The following is a 27,899-nucleotide window of genomic DNA, read 5'->3' on the forward strand; positions in this document are numbered from 1 at the left end:
CCCCGGACCCAGGCTGTGGTGGGAGACATGTTACAGCTTCGCTGCGAGGCCCAGAGAGGCTCTCCCCCAATCATGTACCGGTTTTATCACGAGAATGTTACTCTGGGGAGCAGCTCAGCCCCCTATGAAGGAGAGGCATCCATCAACCTCTATCTGACTGCAGAACATTCTGGAAACTACTTCTGTGAGGCTGACAATGGCCTGGGGCCCCAGCGCAGTGAGGTGGTGACACTCAAAGTCACAGGTGAGTTGTCCCTGCCCACCAGCAGCACCACTGCTACCGTGCCTTCTCTCCCAGCCAACAGGGTGCTGCTGTTCTCCTGGGGCCCTTCCCACTGTCACATCCCAGCACACTGGCTGCCCGCAGCCTCCCTGTGAAGGTGTGGAGTCTGCCCTGAGGTGCTATCTCCGAAGCCTGGGTTCTGCCAGCAGCACAGGACGAACAGTTGTCTTGAAAGTGACCAAATCTGTTCACTAAAAATGCAAAGAAGACATTTAGAGCATAGACTATATTCTGACCTGAAATTACGATACAAAGGAGAAACCAAAGAATTTTGAGTATGGGTTTCTCTGCCCCCGCAAAAGATTAAGTTTCTTCTTATCTGCTCTTGAGTTTCTTTCATTACCAGAGATATAAATGTTCCTTACATTTCCACATTAAAAATCCTGTATTATAACAAGCTGTGGGCACAGCCCTGTGTTCAGCGGACCAGGACAGGGAAGGGAGAGCAAGATGACACAGATTGGAAAGGGCTACCCATCAACCAACTCCTCCATTCTCTTACCCATCCTTTGACCTCTTGCCATTTAGGGTTATAACCCAAGGAAAGCTCCTTCCTGTGTGCTCGAATCTGTTTGGTGAGGTGCCCCTACAAACCAAATCTCTAACCCCCAATTTAGAGAGGGCTGGAGAATAACCAAGTATGCTCACGGCCATTAGGATGAATGTTGTAGACTTGCTTGAGGATAAAAAGCCACCTGACTTTATCCAAGCATCTTTCCCTGTATTGACCTCAATTTCCTTTCCCTCACTGTGGAAAAATCAGACTAGATGAAAATTACAGTCATGCCCTGCCCTAGAATCCTATGATGGATGGACAGACAATGCAGAGTATGCAGACCAGAGGCGCCCGGGAGACGTGCCGGGGAGGTAAAGCTGGGGCTCCCTACTCCTGGGATACACCGCAGAGAACAGGAGAGTATGCAATTGTATGCAAACATCCTCTTAGTCATGTAAAGCAAAATATAGATCAGCACTATAAGCTCCTCCTGGCTGGGCCCCTGGGTATTGTAATAATAGAGACAGGGCAGTGCCTGAGGCTCAAGAGAGTAGGGCGCCAACCTCATATGCCAGAGGTGGCGGGTTCAAACCCAGCCCCAGCCAAAAAAAAAAAAAGGAATAGAGACAAAGCCAGACCAGCTGGTTGATGTGGCAATGCTAGCCCATGATCCAGAATCTCATCAAGGTGGCCGATACAGCCATCTCTCTGGCATCCAGGAGGGGACAACTTCAGATTTCCCCTTGCAACCAGCTTACTCTTCTTCCCCCTTGGGGCAGCACCAGCCTCAGCCAGTTTCCGGCTGAGATTGGCAGGGACTGTTGCTGCACAATTTGTACTCTCATCCTCAGACGCACCCCCCGGGCATGTGCCACGGTCAGTGCTACCCCTCCCACTTCACAGCACAGTGAACCAGCACATCGTGACTTCAGGGCTCCCTGCTCACCCCACTCCTGTTTCTACAATCCCTATGTGCAAATATGTTTTCTGCTGCTGCTGTCACAGCAACGGGGCTTCTTATCTTCAGCCTGGATAGGGTGTGTCACAGGACCAGGCACAGATCATAGAGAGGCCATGAAACGGAACTGCCACGAAAAAGAATACTTTTCATTATCAGCAGCAGTCACTGGACCCTCACCATGTGCCAGGCCCTGTGTCAGTGCCTGAGAAGCGACATCACTGAGAGAAATCTGTGAGGATGAAAATCAAACCACTGTTATCCCCAGGTGGCAGGAGAGAACACCGAGGCTCAGAGAGGTGGAGTCAGCAGCTCCCCTGGCTGGCAGGGCCAAAGCCAGGCCCTGTCCAACTCTTTGCCCTACTCTACATTATGACCTTTCTCCAGCCATCATGGTCACGTTTCAATACACTTTTTTAGTTTTTAATAATTCATTATTCTGACAGAATATGTAGATCTTTCATGATAAAAATCCCAACAATACAAAAGGGCCAGCATGGCAAAGTGAAGGCCTGTTCCCACAGACTGTCACATCCACAGAGTTCTTGGCCCAGACATAACCATGGTTAACCACCCACCCTGTGGGCATCCTAGAAAAATTCTATAAAGATAAAAGCATAGAATTTTTTTTATAAAAACAAAATCGTATTGCACATAGCAACTTGCATTTTTTTTTTTTTTTACTTAAAAATACACATTGACCTACTTAAGAACGACATCTTGGTTATCTATCATTTTTCATTACCCAGCGTGCTAGGTTGTCTCTAGTTTCTTGTCAGGGTCCCGTCATGGACGCCACTTATCAGGGCCCAGGACTGGTTGGTCTCTGGCCCCAGCCTACCTAGCTGTGTTTCAGATGCAGGCCGCTATGCTGTTATCTCGCTCAAGAACATTGCTCTTAGGTGTCTGAGGACTATTTACCTTAGCAGAAGGGAGAGAGAGAGAGAGGTAGTCTTCCAGGGTGAAGTAGTCTGGGAATAGATCTTAGTCTTTAGCAGAGCTTAGTGATCTTCAGCAGAGAGATACCATGCCGGCATTCTGCAAGCAGGAGAGGAGACAGACTGAGAGTAAACAGGTCCGTGATAGAACGTGCACCCTCCTGGCTGCCTTCTCCTCCAGCCTAATATAAGGCTGATCTCGTGCTTCTCAACACCACAGGTGTAGAGACCACCAATTCACTAATGCTCTCATCTTGCATGCTCTTAATGCTTGTTAGGAGACCTGAATCCCTCCCCATGCCCTTTTCACCAAGGTGTTCCATTATTGAGCTATTCAGGTGTTTCTTATAACTTTTACTCCTAGCCATAGGCTATATGGGCTGCTACAGTTTTTAGTTATTACAGAAATGCTACAATAGAAATTCTTGTGCAGATAACTTGGCATAGTACATATCATTATCCATAAAGGAGATGGTCCTAGAAGTAGATTTGCTGGTCAAAGTTTACATGAACTTCAAATGTGGTAGATACTGCCAAATTGCTATTCAGGGAAGTGCTTTGAGTTTGTATTCCCAGCCAGGGCACACGAAGGTGCCTGTTTATCCAGAAGCCCATCAGAAGTATTAGTCCATTTAAGCATTGCCAGTTTAATGAATGAAGAAAATAATAGTACTTTATGGCCGTTTTTATTTGTACATATTTAATTAGTACTGAAAATGAGAATCTTCTTATCTATTTGTTGGCTATTTCAACTTTTCAGTGATTTGTATGCTTTTTACAATTTTCTTTTGGATTTTGTTGACACTGAAAGTTATTTATACATCAAAGTAATTAGCTTTGTCTATCATATGTGTTTCAGTCTGTTTTCTACAACTGAGATCTGACTTTGTGTGTTGATTTGTTTATCCTACTTTTTATTTCTTACCCATATGTGAGAAGCAGAAACTGCTATTGGCTTTTTGTCTCCCTCAGTTCCAGCGTCTCGCCCCATCCTCACCATCAGGGCGCCCCAGGCCCAGGCCATGGTGGGGGACACGGTGGAGCTTCGCTGTGAGGCCCTGAAAGGCTCTCCCCCTGTCCTGTACCAGTTTTATCATGAGGATTTTACCCTGGGGAATAGTTCAGCCCCCTCTGGAGGAGGAGCATCCATCAACCTCTCTCTGACTGAAGAACATTCTGGAAACTACTCCTGTGAGGCCAACAATGGCCTGGGAGCTCAACGCAGTGAGGTGGTGACACTCATCTTCACAGGTAAGTTTCTTATGCTCAGGCCACAGATACGGACACATTATGTCCTGGAGGGACACTCTGACAATTCTCAGATGCTTGTTCGAGACAAGTCCCCAGAGCTGTAGTCCTCTGAATTGTTATTTTCTGACGTGTCTCTGAAGCATCAGTTCAGGGGCTGGTGCAGGGAGTGCAGGTAACAAGCATTGCTGAACTCTCGGAACTTATAGCCCATCAGCTATCTGCCTCTTCACTCCCTGGCCACCTCTCTCCAGGCCTCCACCCTGGCTGCAGGTGCAGACATGAGCTTCCTAGCAGCCCCTGCTGACCCGCAGGGATCCTGGTCACCCAGGTTCACCCTCTGTCCCAAGCCCAGGCACCAGCTTCAGGGTCGGAACAGCTCAAGACCACAAGCCCCTTCCTCTGGTTCATGCATGGGGTCTCTCCTCAGGGCTTCCTGAAAACAGAAAGGGTCTTGTTGCTACGGGAGTCACTGGGGGGCTGTTCAGCATGACAGGCCTTGCTGCCGGAGCGCTGCTGCTCTACTGCTGGCTCTCAAGGAAAGCAGGTGGGTGGCCCCCCGGGCACACCTGTGCCCCACAATGCCCCGCCAGTCCATTCCTTCACCCTTAGGCTCTCACGAGCCCCTCCTCTCCCATCCCTCAGTCCCTCCCCTTAACCTCTGGGTCCCCCAGAGTCCCTTTTACCACATGCAAAGCTCTCAGAACAGCCTTACTAGGTGGAAGGCCAGATGAAAGGCAGTTTGTCCAGCATGGGCACCTGCCGGGGACCTCCCTCTCTATCCTCAAAGACCCCCAAGGAATGGGGAGAGGAGAAAGACTCTGAGAAATAGAGTGGAAGTCAGAAACCAAATGGGACTTGGTAACATACTCATTTTTTAAATGTACACTATTTTTATAGCTGATCAGGCTGACAGGGTGTCCCGAAGGTTGCCATACATACACACTTACAGAAAATTGGAAATTGTAACTGAATGTACCCTTGTTTATAAAATATTCATTGCAAAATTTTACAAAACTCCAGGCTGAAGGATTATGGACTGTGCACTCCCCTTTCTCACTGTAAGCCCAGGGTCAGTACTTCTGCTCAGTCTGCTACCTCCCTTTGGCATAGCAAAGAAGGCTTCAAACTTCTAGGTACCCCCCCATCACCCCCCAAGCTGTGCCACTTGGAAGGTCTTCTCTTCCTGAATCCAGTGCCCCTTTACTTTCTTTCACAGGGGGAAGGCTTGCCCGTGACCCCTCCAGGTAAGAACTCTGCTGTACTCCTCTGTGATGAATGAGATGCTCACAGGTGAATAAATGGAATTAGATCTGGTTATTAACAAAAGCTCAGGTTCCGCTGAGTGTTTCAAAGAGAGATTGTACCCACTTCCTGTTGTTACCTCTCTAGGGATATCTCAAGTCAATTGCTAGGATTTTCTCACCCACCACCTTAGCTGTGTGGGCCGCCTTCTCACATCAAATGCAAATGGATTTTCATTTCTTAACTCACATCCTTGGACCATTGCTGGCTTGGTTATCTAAGTGACCACTATGATCACTGAATCTATACCTATCTTGCAAGGATCTTCCTTAATCAGCTTGTAAATCTCCGGAGATGGCCAATCTAATTAACACCTGTTGTGATGATGTCCAGATGAGGCCACACAACCTGGCCACCAGAGAGGTCACTGTGGCAGCAGAAGGTAGTGCCAATGAAGAAGGGACCAGCATCTGGTACCCAAAGGCTGACTTTAGGAACCACACCATGGCTCACAAACTATGTCTGGGCAAGCCCACAGCAGCAGTATCCAAACCATCCAGAGTTCCTCTGAGCCACTCTGATTACTGATTTCTCTGAGACCCTAATGGTTCTGCAGCCAGGCACGAATCTTTGCTCTTCCCTTTGCAGGTTACATGGTCCTGGTAAGTCACTTCACCTCACGGAGACTTTCTCATCTATAAAATGGGAATAAAATTTCTACTAAAAATAGAAAAACTTGCCAGGCATTGTAGTGGGCACCTGTAGTCCCAGTTACTCAGGAGGCTGACGCAGGAGGATCTCTTGAACCCAAGTGTTTGAGGTTGCTGTGAGCTGGGCTAACACCATGGCACTCAAACCAGGATGACAAAGTGAGATTCTGTCTAAAAAAGAAAAAAAGAATGAACTTAATATTGTTATAAACATCAGCATAGTGTGTGTTACTTGTCAGGGGGCCATAAAGCCTGAAAGCAAAGACAATTGTAGTCTGTCATGATCAATAATGTGACGCTCATAGGCCACTTGTTATGTGCCCATCTGGGCTTCCAGGCTTTGCGGCTTCCCTGTGCTCACTAGCCAGGAGAAACCATCATAGTAATTGTGTAGGGATTCCTGGTAAACACCAGCATTTCTGTGTCCCACAGGAACCCTTCAGACTTGAACCCCCAAGAGCCCACCTACTACAATGTGCCAGGCTGGATAGAACTGCAGCCGGTGTACAGCAACAGTGAGGACCCTGAGGCTGGGAGGGGGTGGCAGGGTTGGGGGGCAGGAGCTGATGAGGGGCTGTGTGGAGGTGGAGGGCTCTGGTCCTGCCAGAGGACAAACTCTAAGTGGGGGAGGAAGAAGTAGCTCAGACAAGAGGCAAGAACCTCAGCATCCTCTGAAATTTCAACCTGTTTCTCAGTAAATCCTAGCAGAGGGGATGTGGTTTACACCGAAGTCCAGAGCATCCAAAAGAAAAACAAACATACAGGTAAGACCTGGGGAGGCCTCTGTTCCGGCTGGTGCTCAACTCAGCCTGCTACTGGATAGTTTGGTCTGCATGCACCCTGGGCCAGCTGGGCATGGAGAGCTGGGGTTATGGGGCTTCCTAACTTTACCAATGGTGCTCAGGACATACCCAAGCCTACCACAAGGTGCCACTTTCTCCATTCTCTATAGATGTCCTCAGTATAACCCGTATAACAAAATCATTCCCTTGGCCAGTCACTTAACCTCTCAGAGCTCCTATGTCCTCATCTGTAAAAGGGGACTGGACCATCATTCCCTACTGTCTTAGGCAGTTTGGGCTACTATCGACTGTGTGGCCCAGACATTTATTTCGGCTGGAAATCCAAGATCAAGGTGCAGCCTGGTCAGGTTCCTGGAGCGAGCCTCATTCCTGATTTGCAGAAAGACGCCTTCTTACAGACAGATTCTCACATGGCAGAGAGAGAGAGACCATGTCTCATATCTCCTAAGAACACTAATTTCATCCAGCCTAATTACCTCCCAGGCACCCCACCTCTGAATACCTTCGCCTTGGGAATCAGGACTTTGACATGTAAACTCGGAGAGGGACACCAATATTCAGTCTGATCACCTGCCTCCTGGCATTACTTTTCTGTTGCTGCTGCGACACCTTACCCTACACTTAGCAGAACCAAACAGTGTAATTTTGTTATCTCACAGCCCTACATGTCTCAGAATCAGATCCAAGTCTCCCTGGACTGTAATCAAGGTGCTGGCCGGGCTGTGCGCCATTATGGAGGTGCTAGATGCGGATATGGCCTCTCTAGTTTCTAGAGGCACCTGCCTCCTGGGCTTCTTCCTGCCTTCTTCCATCTTTGAAGCCGGTGATGTTGCATCTCTCTAAACACTCTTTGGTGATCAGGATCCCCCTGACCTTTCAAAACCAGGGAGAACTCCTGCCTTTAAGAAGCCATGCATTATATTGGGCCCACCTGGACAGTCCAGAATAATCTCCCCATCTCAGTGTCTGTCATCTTAATTACATCTGAAAAGTCCTCTTTTCCAGCTACAGTGACATATTCACGGGCTCCAGGGATTAGGGCATGGATCTCTTTGAGGAGATGTTTTTCTGGCTACCACAAGGTCTCCCAGTCACTGTGAGGATTCCATGAGTGGCAGCACCACAGAGACAGCAGAGCGTGATGACAGTGGCTGCACACGTCGTCAGCTCTCACTCTCAGCAGGTGGTTTGCAATGAGGGACTCCCAGCCTGGCTTCCCCCTGCTCAGAGCACGAAATGGGAGCAAGGTCCCTGAGGGTGGCCTTCTCTAACTCTGCTTTGGAAAAATGTTATGTGATTTTAGCCAATGAGCTTCCCTCTCTGGTTTTACAATTTCTCTTGTATAAAGTTCACGGAAATGTGTTGGCATCCTAATCTTGGTTCTGTAGCACCCCTCTAAGAATTGAACTTATTCACCTTTACAACCCCCTTTGAGGGAAGCATACCCCCACTTAAAAGATGTGGCAACTGAGGCACAGAGACCTTAAATGACCTGTCTGAAGTCATATAGCCAGTAAATCACCTGCCTGTCTCCAGAATCTGAGCTCTGGACCAGACTCATTGTGAAGCCAGGGAGCCAGAAAGAGTGAGCCCTATCTGGGGAATATCCAATTTCACTAGTTTGAATGTAACACAATAGAATTAACAACTCCTCTTGCCTACTGCATGTTGAACTGTTCTTATGTGCTGGGTCCAGGTCTAAGTGCTGTAAATTAGTACATTGTATATATATACACGGCCCTGGCCACAGAGACATCATCAACAGAGAGAGAGAGAACTTGCCTATCTGTAGCACTCAGGACTGTACCTGCCACATAGAAACTGCCCACCACATGGTAGAAGACAGAAGTTACCCCTGCACAAACGTGAACATAGCCCACACATGTGTGGATGCACATATATGAACACATAGAACTTCACCGTGATCCTGTAGGCATATGATATTATTATCCCCACCATATAGGGAAGATGTTGAGTGACTTGTCCAAGGCCACTGAGATGGCAAGGCAGCTGGCCTGGCAGCACAGGTGCGGGGAGGGCACTCCAGCAGGCTTTTCATGGCTAACCACTTCCCTCTTTCCACAGCGGCCTCTGCACCTGGGCATTCCAAAAACAAGGTGAGTCTAAGGACCTGTGTGGCCTCCCCTGAGGGCCCCCCAGCCCTGGCACTCACCTGTGTGCTCTCACCTCCTAGGCCACCTCTGTCATCTACTCCGAGGTAAAGGTGGCATCTGCCCCAGCCTCCACGTCCCAGCTCTCAGATTCCACGACTTCCTCAGCTCCTCATGGATGAGTCCACCCATCTCCCCAACTGCCGTCTCAGCCTCTGCACCCCAAAGTTCCCCTCAGGGACGAGGGAGCACTGAAGTGGAAAGACATCCAATGGCCTTCATGCCACGTGCCATACTCTGTCTGACCAGAACACAGAGCCTGGCTGGACTCCCCCCAGCTGCCTGGGTGACAGCCCTGCCTGGAAGTTTTTGTCTAGTGACAAGTTGCTTCCAACCATGCCAGGACCCACCAGGTCTCCTGCCTTTCTTAGTGGGCTTCAACCTCGGCCACTGTCTCCATTCCTGCTCCAATGCACAGCCCCACTGCTCCTCGACGGGGACAAGCTGCTCCTGAACTCCAGCACGAGGCCCTGCTCCCAGTGGTGCAGCTTCAATTGCCATCAGCCTAGTGGGACCACTGTGATGCTTTGCCAGGGGGGCAGCCCCAGACCCACAGACACCAGGCATGTTATTATAAATGTGTCTCTTCAAGGACCACATTTCACACCCCCAAGGCCAGCGCCTGATGCCAGGATAACCTCACCCTGCTCATGGGCCAATGTCCACCTGCCCAAGTAAGTGGATGTCACATCCCAGGCCCCTCATACCCACCAGGGCAGCAAAGGCAAGGCCAGGAGGACCAGCACACAGATAGAAGGCACATGGGAATACAGGAGATGCCCAGTTACCACCTGGCTGAATGAACGAATGAATGAATGCATAAGGAAGAAACTACGGTGATCAACCTGACATCCTGTCCACTGTGCTCCAGGAGCAAATCCAGGATGCACTCTGTCTTCCCTGAGTCAGAAATAAACCACGAGAATGAGTCTGGGCGAGGGAAACTCTGTCAGGAAAAGGGAGGGACCTTAATGCCCTCATGGATTCCCTGAGGGTCTCATGCAAATACAGCTTCTGATTCAGCAAGTCTGGGTGGAGCCTGAGAGTCACCTTTTCTCCCAAGCTGCCAGGTGACACACAATCTTGGGATATTACTGGTACTGAGGCAGGGGAGAAGCTGCATGTGCTCTGGCTGCCTGCGGCCTAGGTCCATTCACGGGTCACCTACCCCTGCGCATCCTTCAGGCAGCTCACCACCAGCTGCTGTTGCTGAGAAAATTTCTTCAGTCACCCTAGGCAGGGGACACAGCCACCACCTCCCTTGGGCCTCACACGTTCCCAGGGAGAGTGACTAGATGCAGCCCCCTGACTCCATGCAAAGTGCTGCTCTCTTGCCTCCAAGCCTGAGATGTTTAGTTTGGCCATCGCACCTTACCATGGCACCATCACACTTTACCTTGACCTCTGTCCTCTGTGGATTCCACAGTAGGGGTCATTTCTTAGCCCTGTTTCCCTGAAATAAAATCCTTCCTAAGGCCCCCTCTGCCTGGCAATGTCAACCTGCTTCCCGGCTCTCTCACAGCTATTGCCCTCAAACCCTGCCCCCAGGCATGGCCTGCCCTTCTACTTCCCTAAGGCCACCCCCTGCACTTCCTCCTCCTGGAGGGCTTTTCTTAAAAGACCCTCCTCCCAAGTCCAGCCATCTCTCAGGGTTCCATCGTGTTTCTGTGCAGGGAGCCTTGGCATCACCATCAGTTACTCTTGTAGGGGAACTTGTGCCCAGTTTCAGGGACATAACCCCAACCCCAGAGCTTATTAGGCCAACTCTCTAATTTTGTAATTGAAAATGGAGACCCATATAGGAGAAACAAATGGCTGAAAGTCACAACCAGCTAGTGGCATAGCCAAGACCTGACACCTAGGATGCTGTTCTTTCCTCCACAAGGCTCTCCTGTTACAGGGACTTATAAATTCCTCTATTTCCCCACATGGGGGAGAGGTCCTTAAAAACATGGCTCAAGTCCCATTCATGTGTACGCAGAGCCCAGCATGGTGCCTGGCACATAGCAGGCACTCAGTAGATGGCTGTCAAGTTGGATGTTGGTTAAGTTCTCCTGGTGGGTCCACAAACTTGTCTCAACCTACTCACTCTTAATCCAGGGAAATTCAGTCCATGTCCTCAGACCCCAGAAAGTTTTTTTAAGGATACCATTAAAATGATTTCTACCAGGTCTACTGTTAGCTTGACGTGAACCTCATGCCTTACTTAAAAGCTGCATGGCCGGCAGGTACCTCAAAGACAGAACCCCAGGTTGCTGTCCCCACAGGGCCTCCTTTCAGTCCCACTGCCACTGCCCTAGATAGCCCTGGCCACCTGACCCCAGGACCCTTGCAGTAGCCTTCCTAAAACCCAACCCCATTTATTCCTCTGTGTGAAATTCTATTTTCCAGAATCCAGGCTCACTAAGGGGCATGAGGCTCTTCACAGTTGAGCTCCAGCCCTGTCTCCAGCTCCATCTCTGTCACCACCCCAGCCTACGTGAACACACACAGTGCACTCCCACCATGCAAACCCTCCTCTTGCTGTACATGCCACCTCCTTTCACACAGCCAAGGCTTTGTACCCACTGCATTTTCCTGGGAACTATCCCCCATGCATCCCGTCTTTGAAACTCACTTGTCCTCCAAGACCCAACATGGCCTCTCAGTGCAGCCTCTCTCTTCCCTCCCTCCAGTCTCTGGGACCTGGCATCTGTGTCCCTCACAGCCCTTCTCTCATTACGACTCACCCTAGCTGGTCACCCTCCCACCCTCACATCACCCAGACACAGCATAGTTTGTAGTGACTAAATGGACATGCAGCATCCTGAGCCAGGCTATTGCCTGCTTTCTCAGACTGACACCCACTGCACCCATGTTCTGGAGACAAGCTTCTAGGCATCCGGCAGGGTCCACCCTCTGAAGCTTCCTGCTCCACACGTCCAGAGTTCACTAATGACCCAGTGATGGGCGCTGGGCCTTGTCTGTCCCTTCCTGACACAGCCAGGGGAGACAGGACTCCTAGACAATGACTTAGAGAATGGCAGACAGTCCTTGCCGCCTACCACTTGGTAAGATTTGCTGAGCTCAGGGATTCACAGGACCCTCCTAGAGGGTGCCTTGCTTTAGGAGATCTTCACGCAAGTGCCCTGGAGTTTGAAGACATTAGGGAGGAGCGTCTCTTGTCCTCCTGTCACTCCTTCAGTGTGGAAGGAGCCCCCTTAGCATGGTACTCTTGGCCCCTCTCTGCCCTCATCACCTCCTCCCAGGGGAGGGGCAGCTACTTACCTGCCCAGCGAGTTGGAAGCAGAGCACGGCCATGTGGGGACTAGCCCCTTTTTCTCCCTTTCTTGTGGTCCAGAGCAGCCCACAGGAGCTTGTGTTCTCCTCTGCTCTAACTTTGAAAAGGATCTGCCTCTGCAGCAGAATACCCAGTTTCAGGGACATAACCCCAACCCCAGTGTCTGCACACAAGGCTTTAAACTTTGAGAATTAGAACAGAGATGAGTTCAGGGAACAGAGTGCACAGCAAGGATCGGGGCTTCTGCCACAGCTAGGGCAGATGGCTGCACGCTTTGGTGGCATTTAGCCGGCACAGGCCTGGTGGGATTTTACCATTGCTGTTTACAGCGATTTATTAAGAGCCATTTGTTTGGAGCTGAGTTGGCATTTGGCTGCTGGATGTGGGAGAGGAGCTCTTAGTCTGTGGTGTTTTGTGGCAGGTCACTGGAGCGTGGATAAGACTTTGTCCCGTGGCTATCGCACTGGAAAGGCGCATGCTGGCCTTTATACAGCAGTGAGCAGGTGTGCTGGACTCTTCAGGCTGGAAAGGCCATGGTCACAGCTGCTCTGCTTCTGCGAGTGTAGATTCAGACCATGGCTGTGTCTGCAAGGCAGGGGACCCAGCTCCCCTGGGCACTTAGGGGCGTGACCTAACAGTACCCCTGTCATGCAAACCATGCACCTCTCCCTCCATCCTGGGCTCCCCTACAGGGCTGAGTATAGATGTGCAGGGAGCTGACACTGACAGTGAGATATTAGAGCTGGTGGACAGATTTTTCTCCCTTTCCCCTCTTCCTACACAAAGGCACTGTTCAAAGATACAAAAACTTGATATGGGGACATCCTGAGAGACCAAGCAATCAACCCCTTGCAAAGCTGTGGCCACACAGGGAACACATACCCCAGCACGTGTTCTCCTGCCTTCCTCGTTCACTCACATTCTCATGCCTGCCTCCTGGGACCAGGCTCATACATCATGTGTTAGCACATGGTCTCTGCTTCAGACTGTTTTCTAGAGAACCAGGGCCAAGACAGCAAGTTCCACAGGCCCCAAGCTACTGAGAGTTTTAGCCAAATTGCAATCCTATGGACCTGAGCAGTCAGGCACCAGGCATGTGGCCTCAGCGAGGGACAGTGCCAAGGGCCTCAGCCAGTGGGAGAGACTGGTAAGGGCCTTGGCAAGGCCAAGAGCCTTGAATAGGTGCCCACTTTTCCTTGAACAGATGTAGCTTTCTTGAATAGCTAAGGCTGTAGTAAAGATTCAACCATAAAAAAGAATCTTCTTAGTCAAGCCTTTGACTATTGGGAGCCAGAGCAATTTTCTCCACACTCAACACACAACAGCTGAGCTCCATGTGTGCCCACAGCTTTTCAAGCTTCCTGCTGCCAGAGCCTTGCCTAGACAGGCATGTCTGGGGCTGTGGACTTAGCCTCAGCTGAGCCTTTCATGGGGGCAGTAGACATAGGGACAGGCCTGTGCTATGGCCCGGAGCAGAGCACCAGGCAGAGGCAGCTGTCTCCACTGCAGACACACACCCAGCATAATGGCAGAAGGCGGGAAAGCATTTCCAAGTTCCCACGGCAGGTGTCTGAGGCCTAATTGAGCGGTTCTCAGCCTGTGGGTCATGACCCCTTTGTAACAATGAAAATATGTTGTAGCATTAGGAAGGTTGAGAACCAGTGGAATTGAACATTAAGAGAGAACAGTGCAAAAATAGCTAAGGATTAAAAAAGAAATATCTGCTGACAGGTATTCTGGAGGTCACAGTACCAAACAAACCTCATACCCAAGTCTGCTTTGAGAAGACAGAACCAGACTCAAAGACAAAGTTTAAAATTTCTCAGTGGGTGGCGGCACCTGTGGCTTAGTGAGTAGGGCAGCGGACTCATATACCAAGGGTGGCAGGTTCGAACCCAGCCCCAGCCAAACTGCAACAAAAAAACAGCCAGACGTTGTGGTGGGCACCTGTAGTGCCAGCTACTTGGGAGGCTGAGGCAAGAGAATTGGCTAAGCCCAAGAGCTGGAGGTTGCTGTGAGCTGTGATGCCATAGCACTCTACTGAAGTGGCAAAGTAAGATTCTGTCTCTTAAAAACAAACAAACAAACAAATTTCTCAGTGAGAAAGGCACCCCTACCCCAGAATAATAATGGCACAATGGCAAAACAAATCTCTCACTGGAGGATTTCTACCAGTTGAGCTAAAGTTACAGGTCCTGACTCTGAGCAGTTATAATAGGTTGATGTCATTGTGGCGAAACTAACGCTAAAAATCTCTTCCATTCACCTTCCATGAGTCAGACGCAAGTCTCTCAGGCAGTGCTATAGCACTCTGTAGACATAATTTTATGAAAGAACTATTTTAAGAGCTTCAAATAGGGCCAGTGCTGAGATAGTTTGATGCATTCTATTTTGTAGGCTTTTTTTTTCAAGGCTTTTTAAAATAATAAGACACAACACCTACCAGTTAAGCCTGGGATAATTTGAGCATAAAAAAAGAATAATGATAATAATAAGCTGTGATACATTAAATTTTGAAAAAAAATGTGGGATAAATATTCTCAAAAAAAAGGATCAGGGGAAAGCTCTTCCTTACAAAAGATCAATGCAGGAGGAATGTGGACCCCAGGGAATCTCCATGTTGCAACCCCATGGTAATGACTAATTCAGGATTACCAATGGGTGTTAAAACCAAATAATGAGGAGGCTTGGTGCCTATAGCTCAGTGGTTAGGGCACCAGCCACATATACCAGGGCTGGCAGGTTCAAATCCACTCTGGGCCTGCTAAACAACAATGACAATTACAACAAAAAAATAGCCAGGCATTGTGGCAGGCCAGCCATTCTTTTGCCTCAGCCTCCCAAGTATGGGCTGAGGCAAAGGAATGGCTTAAGCACAAGAGTTTGAGGTTGCTGAGAGCTGTGATACCACAGCACTCTACTGAGGGTAACATAGTGAGACTCTGTCTCAAAAAAAAAAAAAACATATAATGAGAGTGACAGGACATCCTCATAGTCTCAATGCATCACCACCCCAATTCTGATTAATTAAAGGGGATAAACATAACTTTACCCAGCCCAAGAAAGAGTGAGACCCTGTCTCTCCTAAATGTGGAAAAACTAACTGGGCATCATGGTGGGCACCTGTAGTCCCAGCTCCTTGGGAGGTTAAGGCAGAAAGATCACCTGAGCCCAGGACTTTGAGGTTGCTATGAGCTATGACACCATGCCATTCTACCCAGAGTGACAGAGTTTTATTTCTGTCTCAATATTAAAAAAAAAAAGGAAGAAAAGAAATATATCTTAACAATGGGGACATCTGGCAGAGCTAATCTTAATCAAGTGATCAAATATAGCACCATTAATAGCGGGAGTCACTGACCCTACATGCTTTCTGATGTGATGCAGGGGAAGTATAATCTCACCCGTGGAGTGCTCTTGTCAAAAAAACTTACCCAGGACCTACAAAAGGAGACAAACAGAACATGTTTCACAAACCAGCATGAAGAGTAAACGAACCAGAGAGGGAATGTCAGTGAATGGAGAAAATAAATCACACAGGAGACATAGATTGCATGAAAGATAGAGATGGGGTGGGAAGGTCTGGTGCAACTGATGACTGCAGCCAGCACCAAACCCTGTGAACAGCTTCATTTATATAGTACCTAAACAAGGTTGCTTATACTAACAATATAGCAAATCAACAAGGAGCGAGTGGGAATATTGTCATCTTATGAGGTTGAGGGGAAGTAACTGGATAAGTAAATGACATGAATCTTAGTACATGGGGTAAAGATTAACTTTAGGAAGAGAAGGCTATGTGCTTTTAGGGATGGAATAGGAAAGTATACAGAAGCTACATGACTTATGGCAGAGGGAGCAAGGAGAAAGGGCTATTCTTATTTTAGGAAGGGAGGAAAAGCAGTTGAATGTACCTCCTGGGCTGTGGGGGGTTCTACTGCCTCACAGTCTGCATTCCCCATCTTCTCCCTTTTTATTTCTGAATTTTAATTCATGTATAGATGATTTTAGGTGGAGAAGTTGCTTGACTCCAGCTCTGCAGAAGACTGGGAGAATACAAAATAAAATGAATATTAATATTCCTAATATACACAATACTACTATATGTTTAATATTTTTTAAAGGATGGAAAGATTGTAATTTATCAAAAATGTCTTTAGCTAATTGGGCAGGACTATAAATATTCAAATGAGACTCATGCATGGTTTGAATTTCTTGGTGAACTTTTACCACATCAAAATTAATATTATTCTGAGACCATATTTCTAGGAGATGATTTTATACTTTATATCCCAATTCCATTGTGATTCATTGTAGAGTTTGAGGGTAACACAGATCTATTGGAACTGGGCGTAATGGTAAATGTGCTTTTAAACTTTGGATTTCATATCATATAATAGTTGCCCCGTGTCTCAGCCCAAGCAAGGAAAGATTTCCTGTTACCTGACGGGGACTTAGCCCTTTTGTTCGACTCAGGCCTTCAACTGACAGGATGTCATGCCCCACCCCCAGGAAGGCAATCTGCTTTATTCAGTCTATTGATTCAAATATTCAATTCCTCTAGGTAATACCCTCACAGAAACACCCAGAATAATATTTGGCCAAAAGTCTGGGTATCCTGTGGCCCAGCCAAGTTGACATATGAACTTAACCATCACAATTGTAAAGGTAGTCTATTGGCCCCATTAAAGTTTTTGGCATGTTTCTTAGTTGGTTCAGAATTCTAAAATGTTAGTTTGTGGGTCTCCTCAAAAAGGACAGGGCTTCAGCTTCCCTCATTTTTGTGGTTAAAAAAAAGCCAAGCATTCCAAGATTATGTCTGATTTCTCTCTTTGTTACATCCTTTGACCCTCCTCAAAGTTTATCTTTCCCTTTGACATAAGGTTGACCTGTAGAGGGTCTCCTCATTTAATTTTATCTCAACTAGCCAACCTTGCTGTCTTTCTCTTCCTCAAACCCCTTCTGACAGATACTGCCCATTTCTTAAAAGAGACCTAACTCATAAGCATAGCTGCTATTTATTAAAGAATTAACAAGCATTAAACACCATGCTAAAAGTTTTGCATAAATCATCTTACTTAATATATACAAGTGTAGTCTATGTCACAAGTACCTATTACCGTCTCTATTTACAGATGAGAAAGTTGAAACGGAAATAAAATTAGCATAATCCAGCACCACACATGAGCGAGGACTGTCCAGCCCCACGACCTATGCTCTCAGTCACTTCACCAAATGTCCCACGGGGGCTGCAGAGTCCTATTTGGGCAGTGATATCTGGGAAAAGGAGAAGAGCAGGTAGTGCTTGGAGTCAGAAGGCCTGACCCCTGTGCAGGTCTCCAGCACACACTAGTTTACCTCTCTGAGCTCCGATTACCTTGGCTATAAAACAGGAATATTAATAACAGCTGCTTGGTTGGATTACCTGAAAGGAGGTAAGAGCTGTGTAAACACTGCACAGAGGTACACAGAAGCAGGTGGTGAGGCACCTGTGTTTATTACAAAGCCTGGCAGTCTGTTTGCCTCATAGGTCCCTCCCCCACCATCACAGCCAAACAGCTGCTAAATTGCCAAAAGAACCTCTAAAGAAAATGATGGAAAGTGGCATCTTTTCAACATGAGGGGAATGTGATAATTAGAAAGGGAGGTGTGAGTGGGAATACACATTCAGGATTCAGAGACTGACCTGTCTGATTCAGATGTTATTTGATCATTTTTCAGAGAAATATAAGCAAAGGGGTGATTTTCCGAGAGACACTCTTCCGGGTCTCTTATTGACAAAAGAACAAATTGCTCTTTGAGTAAATACTAATTCCTCGGGTGGGGCCCAGCAGGTCCTGTGGCTCTAGCTTTCATGGCATCGGGTAGCTCAGAGATTAAGGTTTCAGATGAGAAGAGAAGTCGGTGAGAGTGCTCAGGCTGGGGGTGCCTCATGCTGCTTCTGCCATGGCCAGCTGTCAGCCTCCCTTCCCATCTCTCCATCATGCACTTCCCATTTCTCCTGATTGCTCCACACCTCAGGATGCCACGTCCACCTGTGTCTCCCAGTAGACAAGCAGAGCAAACCCAGCAGACAGGTCTGGTCTGGAGCTGGCCTGTGGCCATGTCAGTGAGCCAGGAGAAGAATTGAGAAAAGAGATGAAAGAGTAAAGCTAGGAGGCAGCCACCGCTCTCTCACCTTCTTTCCATCTGCCCAGGCTCCCCGCTCTCAGTCAAGGTCACTGTCATCTGAAGTTGCCAAAAACAGAATAAGTTCCAGGGGAGGGGTCAGAGAAGAAGGAAAGGAGGTGCTATGGCCATAACCATGCTCTCACAAGGGTGTGCGAGGGGCAGGCAATGGCTCTGGACCACCCCACCCGGTAGTGCCAGGAACTCCAGGCCTGTGACTCAGGTTTGGGGTATGGGAGTGGTCAAAGAGAGGTCAGTCATCTAATTAACAAAGTCTCCTCATTAGAGGAGACCTGGAAGGTCATCCACTCTGTATTTTTTTCATCCTTGAATCCCTCCACAGAACCCCTGCTGAGACATCAGCCAGAATACACTGGGTTACCTCCAGGGCCAGGGAGCTGCACCTCATGTGGCTTGAAGAAACCCTTGAAACCAGCTGGTCCAGTGCATGTTCCTCCTTACTCTGAAAGCTGCCTCCCCATAATTTGCACCCTTTGAGGAGAATCTCTGTACTTCTCAACCAAATTACCTCCTTCAGGTGTGGCCTCCAAATAGCTGGCTGGCAGAGCAAGTCCACACAGGAGAAACTCTGTTCCCCTCATCACCTTTCACTAATCCTTCATCAGATATGTATTCAGGGCATATAGCTGAGCCAGGCACTATATTTGGCACACAGAATATGTTGATAGACAAAGCAATTTTTAAAAAAATAGTACTACACTCCAGAAGCTGACGTTCTAGCAGGGGGAACAGATATTGGAAAATAAACATGATAAATGAGTAACATGTATCATAATTTGTTTTAGAAGGTGGCATGTGCCATGAAAAAGAAGAAGAAATAGAGCTGAATAAGGGGATCAGGATACCAGGGGAAGTTCTCAGGAACAAGGTGACCCAGGCAATGGCATGAAAGGTCCCACCACCCTCGAATGGCCAGCAGGTGTCAAAGGGAAGAATGCCCCAGGAAGAGGAAGGCATAAGCCATGAGGCAGGACCATGACCAACAAGTTTGAGCCTAGACAGCAGGGAGCAATGTTGAGGTAGGGAGCCAGTTAGGCCACTGTGCAATGATGGTTCCGATGGGGGTGGAAGGGGTTCAGGAGTGGTGGGGTTCAGGAGTGGTGGGATACAGGATGTATTTTGAATACTCAGAATTTCCTGATGGGTTAGATGTGGAGTATGAGAGAAAGAAAAGAACCAACTTGACTCAAAAATACTTGGCCTGAGTGTCTGGAAGGTGGCAGCTCCATCCTCAGATGGAGAGCTGTGTGAGTGGAGCAAATCTGGGGGAGACAATCAGGAGTTTAGTTTTGAGCAAGTTACATTTGAGATGTGCATTGAACACACAAGTGGGGACGTCAAAGAGATGGTTATGTAAGTCTGGGTTTACGAGAGAGGTCTGAAGACCTATGTGCCAGTCATTGACATAAAATATACTGTGAGATCATCAAGGGAACGTACAGTGGAGGGGCAGGCTCTTGAGACTACTTCAAAAGACAGGTTTTGGCTGCCAATTCAAAATAGTCAGATGAGCTCGGTGATCTACACCTCATCCACCCCAAATCCACCAGAACATTAAGTTTTATCATTTATTGGTCACTGGCCTGACTGTACTACTTGTATTACCTCATCTCATCCTGAAATAATCCATGAAGGGGGCTGTGGTATGCCCATTCTACAGATGAAGTTGCGTGGGGCTGAGGTCACACAGCTGTTGGAAACCGCGGAGTAACTAAGTGAAGCCAGGTTTCCAACTCAGGAGGCCAGCTTCTAGCAGCTATGTTGTAATCACATGCTCCAGGAAATCTAAACTTTGGTACTACAAAGAAAAATACATAAAGAAGAAAATGACACAAGGCCCATAAGAATGTGGGACTCAGGTATGTAACAAAAAAAATTCCAAGCTGTCCAAAGAAAGTCAAAGGACTTTGTGAAGATTGCGTTCAGAAAGCAAGTCACTTCCACTACAGAAACTCCAAGAATAAAAACTCAAAATAAGGATCCTAAGCAAGGTGTAGAAAGATTTAAATGATGACTATACGTGATCCTTCAATAACAACTACAACAAATGGAAGACAATTAGAAACCCGGGAAAAGCCAGACAGCCTAACAAAGTCACGATTCAAATTTGATGCACGCTGAAGCGTGGGTAATTTGAGATAATCGGTGGGGTAGAGAACAGAGACCTTCACTCATAGAACATTCTGAGTGCCCAAGGTTGAATTATACACTATCTTATTTCCTTTTCTGGGGGCCTAATCACAGCCCTTGATTATGACCTAGTCACCATAATGCCTTAAATAATGCTGAAAAGTTTTCAGTTTTCTGAATGAACCCCAAGCATAGAACATTTCACTGTAGTAATATGTAGGGGAAATTGAGCCCTGATCTTTAGGATAAGACTCAATTCCTGCTTAAAACACCTAGAGAATGGCACGTGAGTTGTATGTGTGCAGGAGATCAGAAAATTGGCCTCCAAAAGAAAATGGCTATGTGAGGTGTGGCAATAACAATTACGGTAAAGGTTTTCTAGATTTCAAAGGCCTCTTGATGCTGGAGGCGGAGATTGTGCTCAAGGTCTGTGGTTTGGCAAAAGCAAAGGTGGAGACATTCTATCTGACCTTCTCCATGTCCTCCCTAATCAGTGCTAATGTCAGGCACACAGCTTTTGTCTACTTCTTCCCATTTTATGATAATAAATACGGACCCGAGGTTTACTCAGGAGGGCGCCTCCCATAGTTCCTTGGTCCCCCACAGACTTTGTGTCAAGCCTCTTCATTCCTCATGCCAAGACCCCCCCTCATCTGGTGACCCCAAACCCCTTCAGTAATACTATAAACATATTTAATATAAAAGTGAGTTTATGGCTGACAGATTTTAAAGCTGGAGCCAGAGAGCTAAATCTATGTGCACTAATTTCCTTATTTTGTGTAGTGGAAAATTAGTAGTTTTGTCTAATGATGATACATCAAGACATTGAGATTTAAGTGCTCTCTTTCTGAGCATGAATCTAAGCACTAGGGAAACCTAGTAATATTATTAATCAAACCCAGGAATTAAAGGGGACGGGAAGAAAGAAAGTCATATAATGCCCTAAATTTTTTATCTTTTCTATAAATAGTTAATAGACACTATCTACAGTTGATAAATGAAGAATTTACATATATTATCATGTTGTGTGCTGACCAGGTAACTCAAAAAAGAGAAATTATTAACTACAGGTGCGAAACTGGAGCAACAGATATACTATACCTTGTATTGCATGTCTTTATCTGCTGTTTGGCTTTTTAAACACGGGCATGTATCTTTTACACCGTGTGTGTGTGTCTACTTAGAAGCATCAGAGCTGTGCTTTTGGGCATTGAACTTAAGTGCAGCCACAGTTCTTGCTAGTGTCCACAAAGTGGCACTTGGATCCCTGACAGGTGCCGGGCCTGGAGCAGACCAGGTGGGAGAGCAGCCTATTCTGTCTCTGGCCCATAACAGGGAGCTGAGCCAAAGGCAGGCAGCAGCTGGAAGCCAATGGCTTTGCCAGCACCTGCAGCTGCTGTTCTGCACACAGTCATAGACCCCAGGCGCCGGCAGCCCTAGATGGCATCACCACAGAGAAGACAGCCTGATGAAGGAGGTGTACAGAGAAGGCAGGCCTGGGCCAGCCTGCATTCCTGGGCAGCAACTGTGAGAAAGCAAAGGAAGCATCCCAGGGGAAAACACAGAACTGAATGGGCAAGAAGCACCCGCCTCACACGTGGGTGGAGCTCCGAATTCTCCAGGCCTACTCATGCCAGCTTGGTGACCTCAGGCAAGCTGCCTAGCCCAGGGGAGCTGAGCATGTTTGCCTGGAGTGGAAAACAATCGTTGTAAAGGGTAAAACTGTAATAAACTTCTTAGACATGGTTTCTCAGTTTGGCAGTTCCCTACATAGTTGGACATACACTTACTGCACGACCCAGCAGTTCTGTCCTAGGTATTTTACTCAAGTGAAATGAAAATGGAGATTTACACAAAAACCTACGAATGTATTTTCTTTTAGCAGTTTTGTTTATAGTTGCCCCAAACTGGAAACCAGCCAAGTATCCCTTACCAGGAAAATGGATAACAAAATGGACAAATTCCATACAATGGAGTCCTATTCAACAATAAAAAAGAAAGAACTCCCGATATGCAAGCAACATGGATAAATCTCAAACGCATCACATGTAAAGACTAAAAGCTGCGGGATTCTACTTCATGGCAGCCTTGCGAGGCAGAACCACAGGGACAGCAAACACGCCAGTGGCTCCCAGAGACTTGGGCAGGAGAAGAGATTCAGAACCCAGGGACACAGAAGTCGTCTTGGGGGAGATGGAATGTTCTGTCTTGGCTGTGGTGGTGATTATTTGTCAAAACTCATAGGCCATGAACTAAAACTAATGTAAACTTAAAATGGTGTGGAGGGAGTTGTTTTTCAGTCAAGTTTATTCTTGCCTGGGAGCCTGTGCCCTGTTGTGCCCCCTGCTGGAACGTTCCTGCCCCAGAGCTCTGCAGGCTCATCCCTGCAGCATTTCAGCTTCTGCTCAGATGCCCCTTCCTGAGAGAACCTGTACCATCCTGCCTGCAGCCATGCATCCTCTGCCCCAGTCACACACCAGCCCTCGCTCTTGTGTCCCTTCACCCTGCTCTTAGTGTCTTTATAGAACTTGTCACTGCATGACCTCATACGTAGTACATAGGTGTATCTTTGTCCACTTCTGACCCATGCCAAGGTGCTTCACAGGACTGTATCTACCCCGCCCTCTAACAGTTCCCTCAATACTAGTTGGTACACATCAGGCTGGCATGGAGTGTTTTATGAATGTGAATGGATAAAATGCTTCCCATCCTTGAGGGAATGACCTCCTTGACCCTTAGCTATGGATATCACTATATGTTATTATATTTGTCACTACAGTGCTATTGAGGGGTCCAGTCCATCTGCTTTACTAAATGACAGATGACACTGAGGGTAATGAAAATAGGGTCTCCTTTCCAAATAAAGGACCACACACTCTGCAAAGGCTCAGTCAGAGGCAGGTCCTATTTTTCAGGCCACCCAGCTCCTGCAAAGCCCCAGGAGCAATGTGGGGTGGTGCAATGCAGACCACCATGCTGTCTAGGCCAGCCCACCACCACCACCATGCCCTGCTGTGATGAGTTGCCTTTCCTGGGTGCCAGGAATTCAGCCATGTAGAAAGGGGAGAAGAGGTATTTTGGGTGGGGGGAGCAATTAGACCTCCTGGCTCTTTGCAATCAGCTCTCGCCTTGACCACACCAAAAGAGCCCCAGAGCTCTTTCTCTCTGTCCTCAGCTTCTATGCACAAATCCTCCCACCTGCCACACACAGGTGGCAAGTGAGAGAAGTAATCTGAAAAGGTGGGAACAGGTTCACTGAAGACCCTTTGGGTCACAGACTGCTAATATCTGTAAAGGAAACTGGGCTGCAGGAGTCTGACACCAAGCTGGACTGGCCACAGGAAGAGCTGGGAACTCATGCACAGATCATTATGTGGACACAGAGACACTTAAGGCCAGTTCCAAGTATTTATGATACCCCAGGTGTCTATTTCTTTAAAAATTACCCCAGTTGATTTGGCGGCTGTAGCTCAGATGCTAGGGTGCCAGTCACATACACCAGAGCTGGCAGGTTTGAACCCAGCCAAAGCCTGCCAAACAAAAATGACAACTGCAACCACAAATAGCCAGGTACTGTGGCAGGCGCCTGTAGTCCCACCTACTTAGGAGGCTGAGGCAAAAGAATCACTTAAGCCCAAGAGTTTAAGGTTACTGTGAGCTGTGACATCACAGCACTCTACCAAGGGTGACATAGTGAGACTCTGTCTCAAAAAAAATAAAATTACCCCAGTTATTTTTTATGGTTAAGGGTAAGATCAGCAAATTAAAGACATATATTTTGAAAAATTATGAGGAGAAAATTAAGAGTTATAACTCTAGAGTGGCCTAAGTGAAAGTACTGCCTCTTCTCCCATGAGGTAAAATAAAAACCCTCATCGCTCACAGAAAGCCATGACTGGCACCTTTTCAGAAGGTTAACCATGAACACTGTGTCTGCTGAACCCATTTCTGGCTTATAGTCCTCTTCATCTTCATCCTTGGGCTTTCTTGCTTCTTCTCTTTCCTCTCACTTGAAGTTCTCCTGCCCGGATCCTTCTCCCATCTCCCTTGTCCTTCTTTGCTCCCCTCCCCCTTGCCCTCTGACCCTCCTGCCTCCTCTGTGAGCCCTACCTTCCCCTCACTGTGGGGCTCTTCAGACTACTTGCTCCCTGAGTCTCCCTGCTTGTCCTAACACACTCCTCCAAGAGCTCTGCTCTCATTCCTCTCAGACCTCAGCTGACGCATCGACTCCCACTGCTCAGCTGGCTCCTGTGAATGGAGGCCCTGGCTCCCTGCTTCCTAGAAAGCAGAGCCTGAGGCAAGGGTCATGTGCCAGCACTCTATCTGGAAGTGCTGGCCAGGAAGGTTAAGGTGTCAGGTGAGTGAAGTGAGGCAGGGAAAGATGTGGGAGCAACATGACTGGCACCAGTTGCAGGGCCAGGGAGTCACAGCAAGTATGAGGAGACACCTCATCTTGGTGTGGTCAAGGGATATGGCAGCTACATTTGCTCAGTCTTGGGACTTCTCCAGAAGAAAATTTCCCCTCAGAGAATCCCAAGGGAAGGAAAAAGGAAGAGAGTTCCTCACCTGGTTCCCTCCCTTCTTCCCTATTGTGAGTTGAAGTATATCCCCCTAAAATGCTATGTTGAAGTCCTAGCTCCCAGTACCTCAGGATGTGATCTTGTTTGGAAATAGGGTCTTTACAGAGGCAAGTAAGTTGAGGTCATTAGGGTGGGCCCTAATCCAATATGGTGGGTATCCTTATAAGAAAGGAAAACTTAGACACAGATGTGGATAGAAAGGGGACAATGTAAAGAGACAGAACACCAGGCTCAGTGCTTGTAGCTTAGTGGCAAGGGCACCAGCCACATACCCAAGAGCTGGCAGGTTTGAACCCAGCCTGGGCCTGCCAAACAACAGTGACACTAATGACAACTACAACCAAAAAATAGCTGGGCATTGTGGCAGGCACCTGTAGTCCCAGCTACTTGAGAGGCTGAGGCAAGAGAATCTCTTAAGCTCAAGGGTTTGAGGTTGCTGTGAGCTGTTATGCCACAGCACTCTACCAAGGGTGACTTGGAGAGACTCTGTCTCAAAAAAGAGAAAGTAAAAAAAGAGAGAGACAGAACACCAGGAGAAAGCCTTGTGGAGATGAAGGCCAAGAGTGGGAGTGATACATTCACAAGACAAAAACTGCCAGCAAACCACCAAATGCTGGGGGAAGCCTGGGACTGAGGACCTCAAGGCCCTCAGAAGGAGCAACTCTACAGACATCTTTAAACTTCTGGCTTCCAGAACTGTGAGGCAATAAATTTCTGTTATTTTAAGCCACCCAATTTTGGTACTCTGAGATGGCAGCTTTAGGAAATTAATGCCTTCCCTTTCCCATTGGACCAAGGTTCTCAATGGTTACGTCCCATAAGTGGGTGCTAATTTCACCACATCTCAGGATATGTCTACAGTAGCTCAGGAAGCAAGACGTCACATCTGCCCTGTGGCAGTTTATCAGATTTCAAAAGCAGAGGGATCACCAGCTCAGATTGGAGGCAGTCCAAGGACCCTGAGAAAGTGCTCGAGACTGGGGTACACACACCCTCCCTGGTGACAGTGGCCACCTGCCATTCCCACCTATTCCTCCACCCATCACATTTGCCAAGGCTCAGCAATTCATAGGAGGCAGGTCTGAGGCAGAGGGGAGGTGGCTCTCCTACAGCCTCTGATGACAAGCTTGTAAGACAACTACAACTCAGACTTCATCTTGCAAATACAAACAATGTAACCTAATTGTATGTAGCCTCTTATTAATCCGAAATAAGTTTTTAAAAAGGAACAGAAAGAGTAGGATATAAGAATCCCACATAACCAGTTTCACTGAAGGAAACCCATAGGGGGTAAATGACAACTAAGTCCTCAACCGGAGGCCACCTGTGTCTGTGCCCTCCATGGAGGCCCTGTATGCTCTCCTCCCAGCTGAGGTGGATGACAAGCCACCCAGTACTTCCTGCAAAGCACAGGTCCCAACCATGCAGAATGGAGATCATGTGGCCAGAAATCTGATTCCAAGGACAGGGCTCAAGGCATTGCTGAGAAGAGCTATGCAGCAACCATTTGTGTCTGATTTCTTCCAGATTCTGGACAGCCTGGACCTCTGAGGCCTCACATTCCTCTTAATTTATTAGGCTGACTCTTTCATTTAATAAGAACTCTTTGGTTCTGCCCCCATTCTCCAGGTCTGCAGGAACCATGGCAGTTTGCTTTGTTCTCAATGTTGCCTTTTTTTATTTTTTATTTTTCTAAGTATAGATTCATCTTCTCTCAGAAGCCCATAAATCTCTTTTTTCTCCACAGGACCTTGGTCATGGTAATACTTGCAATGAACCTTTTAACTGCACTTTGCCCATGACCTTCCTAATCTTATTACATTTGTTTGAAACAACTTACACTATCACCACCCTTCTTCCTGGCCTCTGTGGCTTTCTTCTGTGGTTGATGGGCTTCACTTTGTGAGGGGTCTGTGGGCATCGCACCTGCTGTGTTCACAGCTGCTGCTCTGTAAAGCTGCAGCTCTGACTCCCACTTCCCCAGCAGGGCATACTGACTGTGACACTGTAAGTACAGTCTCCTTTGGGTCTTTCCAGTGACAAAGGTGCTATTCTTCCCCCATCTGTCCTCAACTTGGAGCACACCTGCTCTTTTCTCTGAAATGGTGATTCTTAAACTCTAGGCCTGGGGTCCTCAAACTTTTTTAACAGGGGGCCAGTTCATTGTCCCTCAGACCATTGGAGGGCCAGACCGCGGGCCCCAGGACAAGTCAGCTGCTAAGCAGGACAGGCAGCAGCAGCAAAAACACCTGGCGGGCCAGATAAATGTCCTTGGCAGGCTGCATGTGGCCCGCGGGCCGTAGTTTGAGGACGCCTGCTCTAGGCTATATCAGAAGTACTTGGAAACCCTGTTGGACCACAGATTTCCAAGACTCACCTTCTGAGAAAAAAGGAGAAAGGAGAGGAGAGGAGAACAGAAATGACTGGAGTTTATAGCATGCCATAGGGTCTAGGTGTAATACCTACTTACTGTATGTAAGTCAAAAACTATTCTATTGTCTTTTTGCTGAGAGTTCCCACAGCTTCTGCTTGATTACTTCCAGGGCAGGGGAAACCCACTGCTTCCCAAGAAGGTACCGTCAACCCAGGGGAGCAGAGAAGAGTCACACCCCATGTGGAAGCCAGAGGTGACAGCCAGGAAGTCAGAGTCATGTCTGAGGACAATCTTCAATACTCCTTTCCCAGGTGATCGTTTATCTCTTAGGGGTTATATCCTCCCATTTAGTTAATTTAGGAGGTTATGTCCCCAGTGTTTTTGGATTCATCTTATACATATTTTAACTGCCTTAATCATTTATGTATTAGATATAAAATTAAAGCAATTACTCAGCTGTGCTCTGCAACTTCATATAATCAACATTCCTTGTG

General features: G+C 47.6%; 1 protein-coding gene across 1 annotated transcript in view; it reads left to right on the top strand.

The window, feature by feature from the left end:
- The window catches only part of LOC100942001, an 85,857-nt gene extending 59,275 nt beyond the window's left edge, over positions 1–26,582 (top strand). Inside the window, exons 17-23 of the mRNA XM_023516372.1 lie at positions 13–244; positions 3,648–3,926; positions 4,354–4,470; positions 5,143–5,170; positions 6,311–6,393; positions 6,574–6,642; positions 26,401–26,582. Of these exons, the coding sequence (XP_023372140.1) occupies positions 13–244; positions 3,648–3,926; positions 4,354–4,470; positions 5,143–5,170; positions 6,311–6,393; positions 6,574–6,642; positions 26,401–26,582 (990 nt within the window). The remainder of the gene's footprint in view (positions 1–12; positions 245–3,647; positions 3,927–4,353; positions 4,471–5,142; positions 5,171–6,310; positions 6,394–6,573; positions 6,643–26,400) is intronic.
- The last annotated feature ends 1,317 nt before the right edge of the window (positions 26,583–27,899 follow it).

The sequence above is a fragment of the Otolemur garnettii genome, unplaced genomic scaffold (assembly GCF_000181295.1).
Source record: "Otolemur garnettii isolate 467f Iridium unplaced genomic scaffold, OtoGar3 scaffold00091, whole genome shotgun sequence".
Lineage (NCBI taxonomy): Eukaryota > Metazoa > Chordata > Mammalia > Primates > Galagidae > Otolemur > Otolemur garnettii.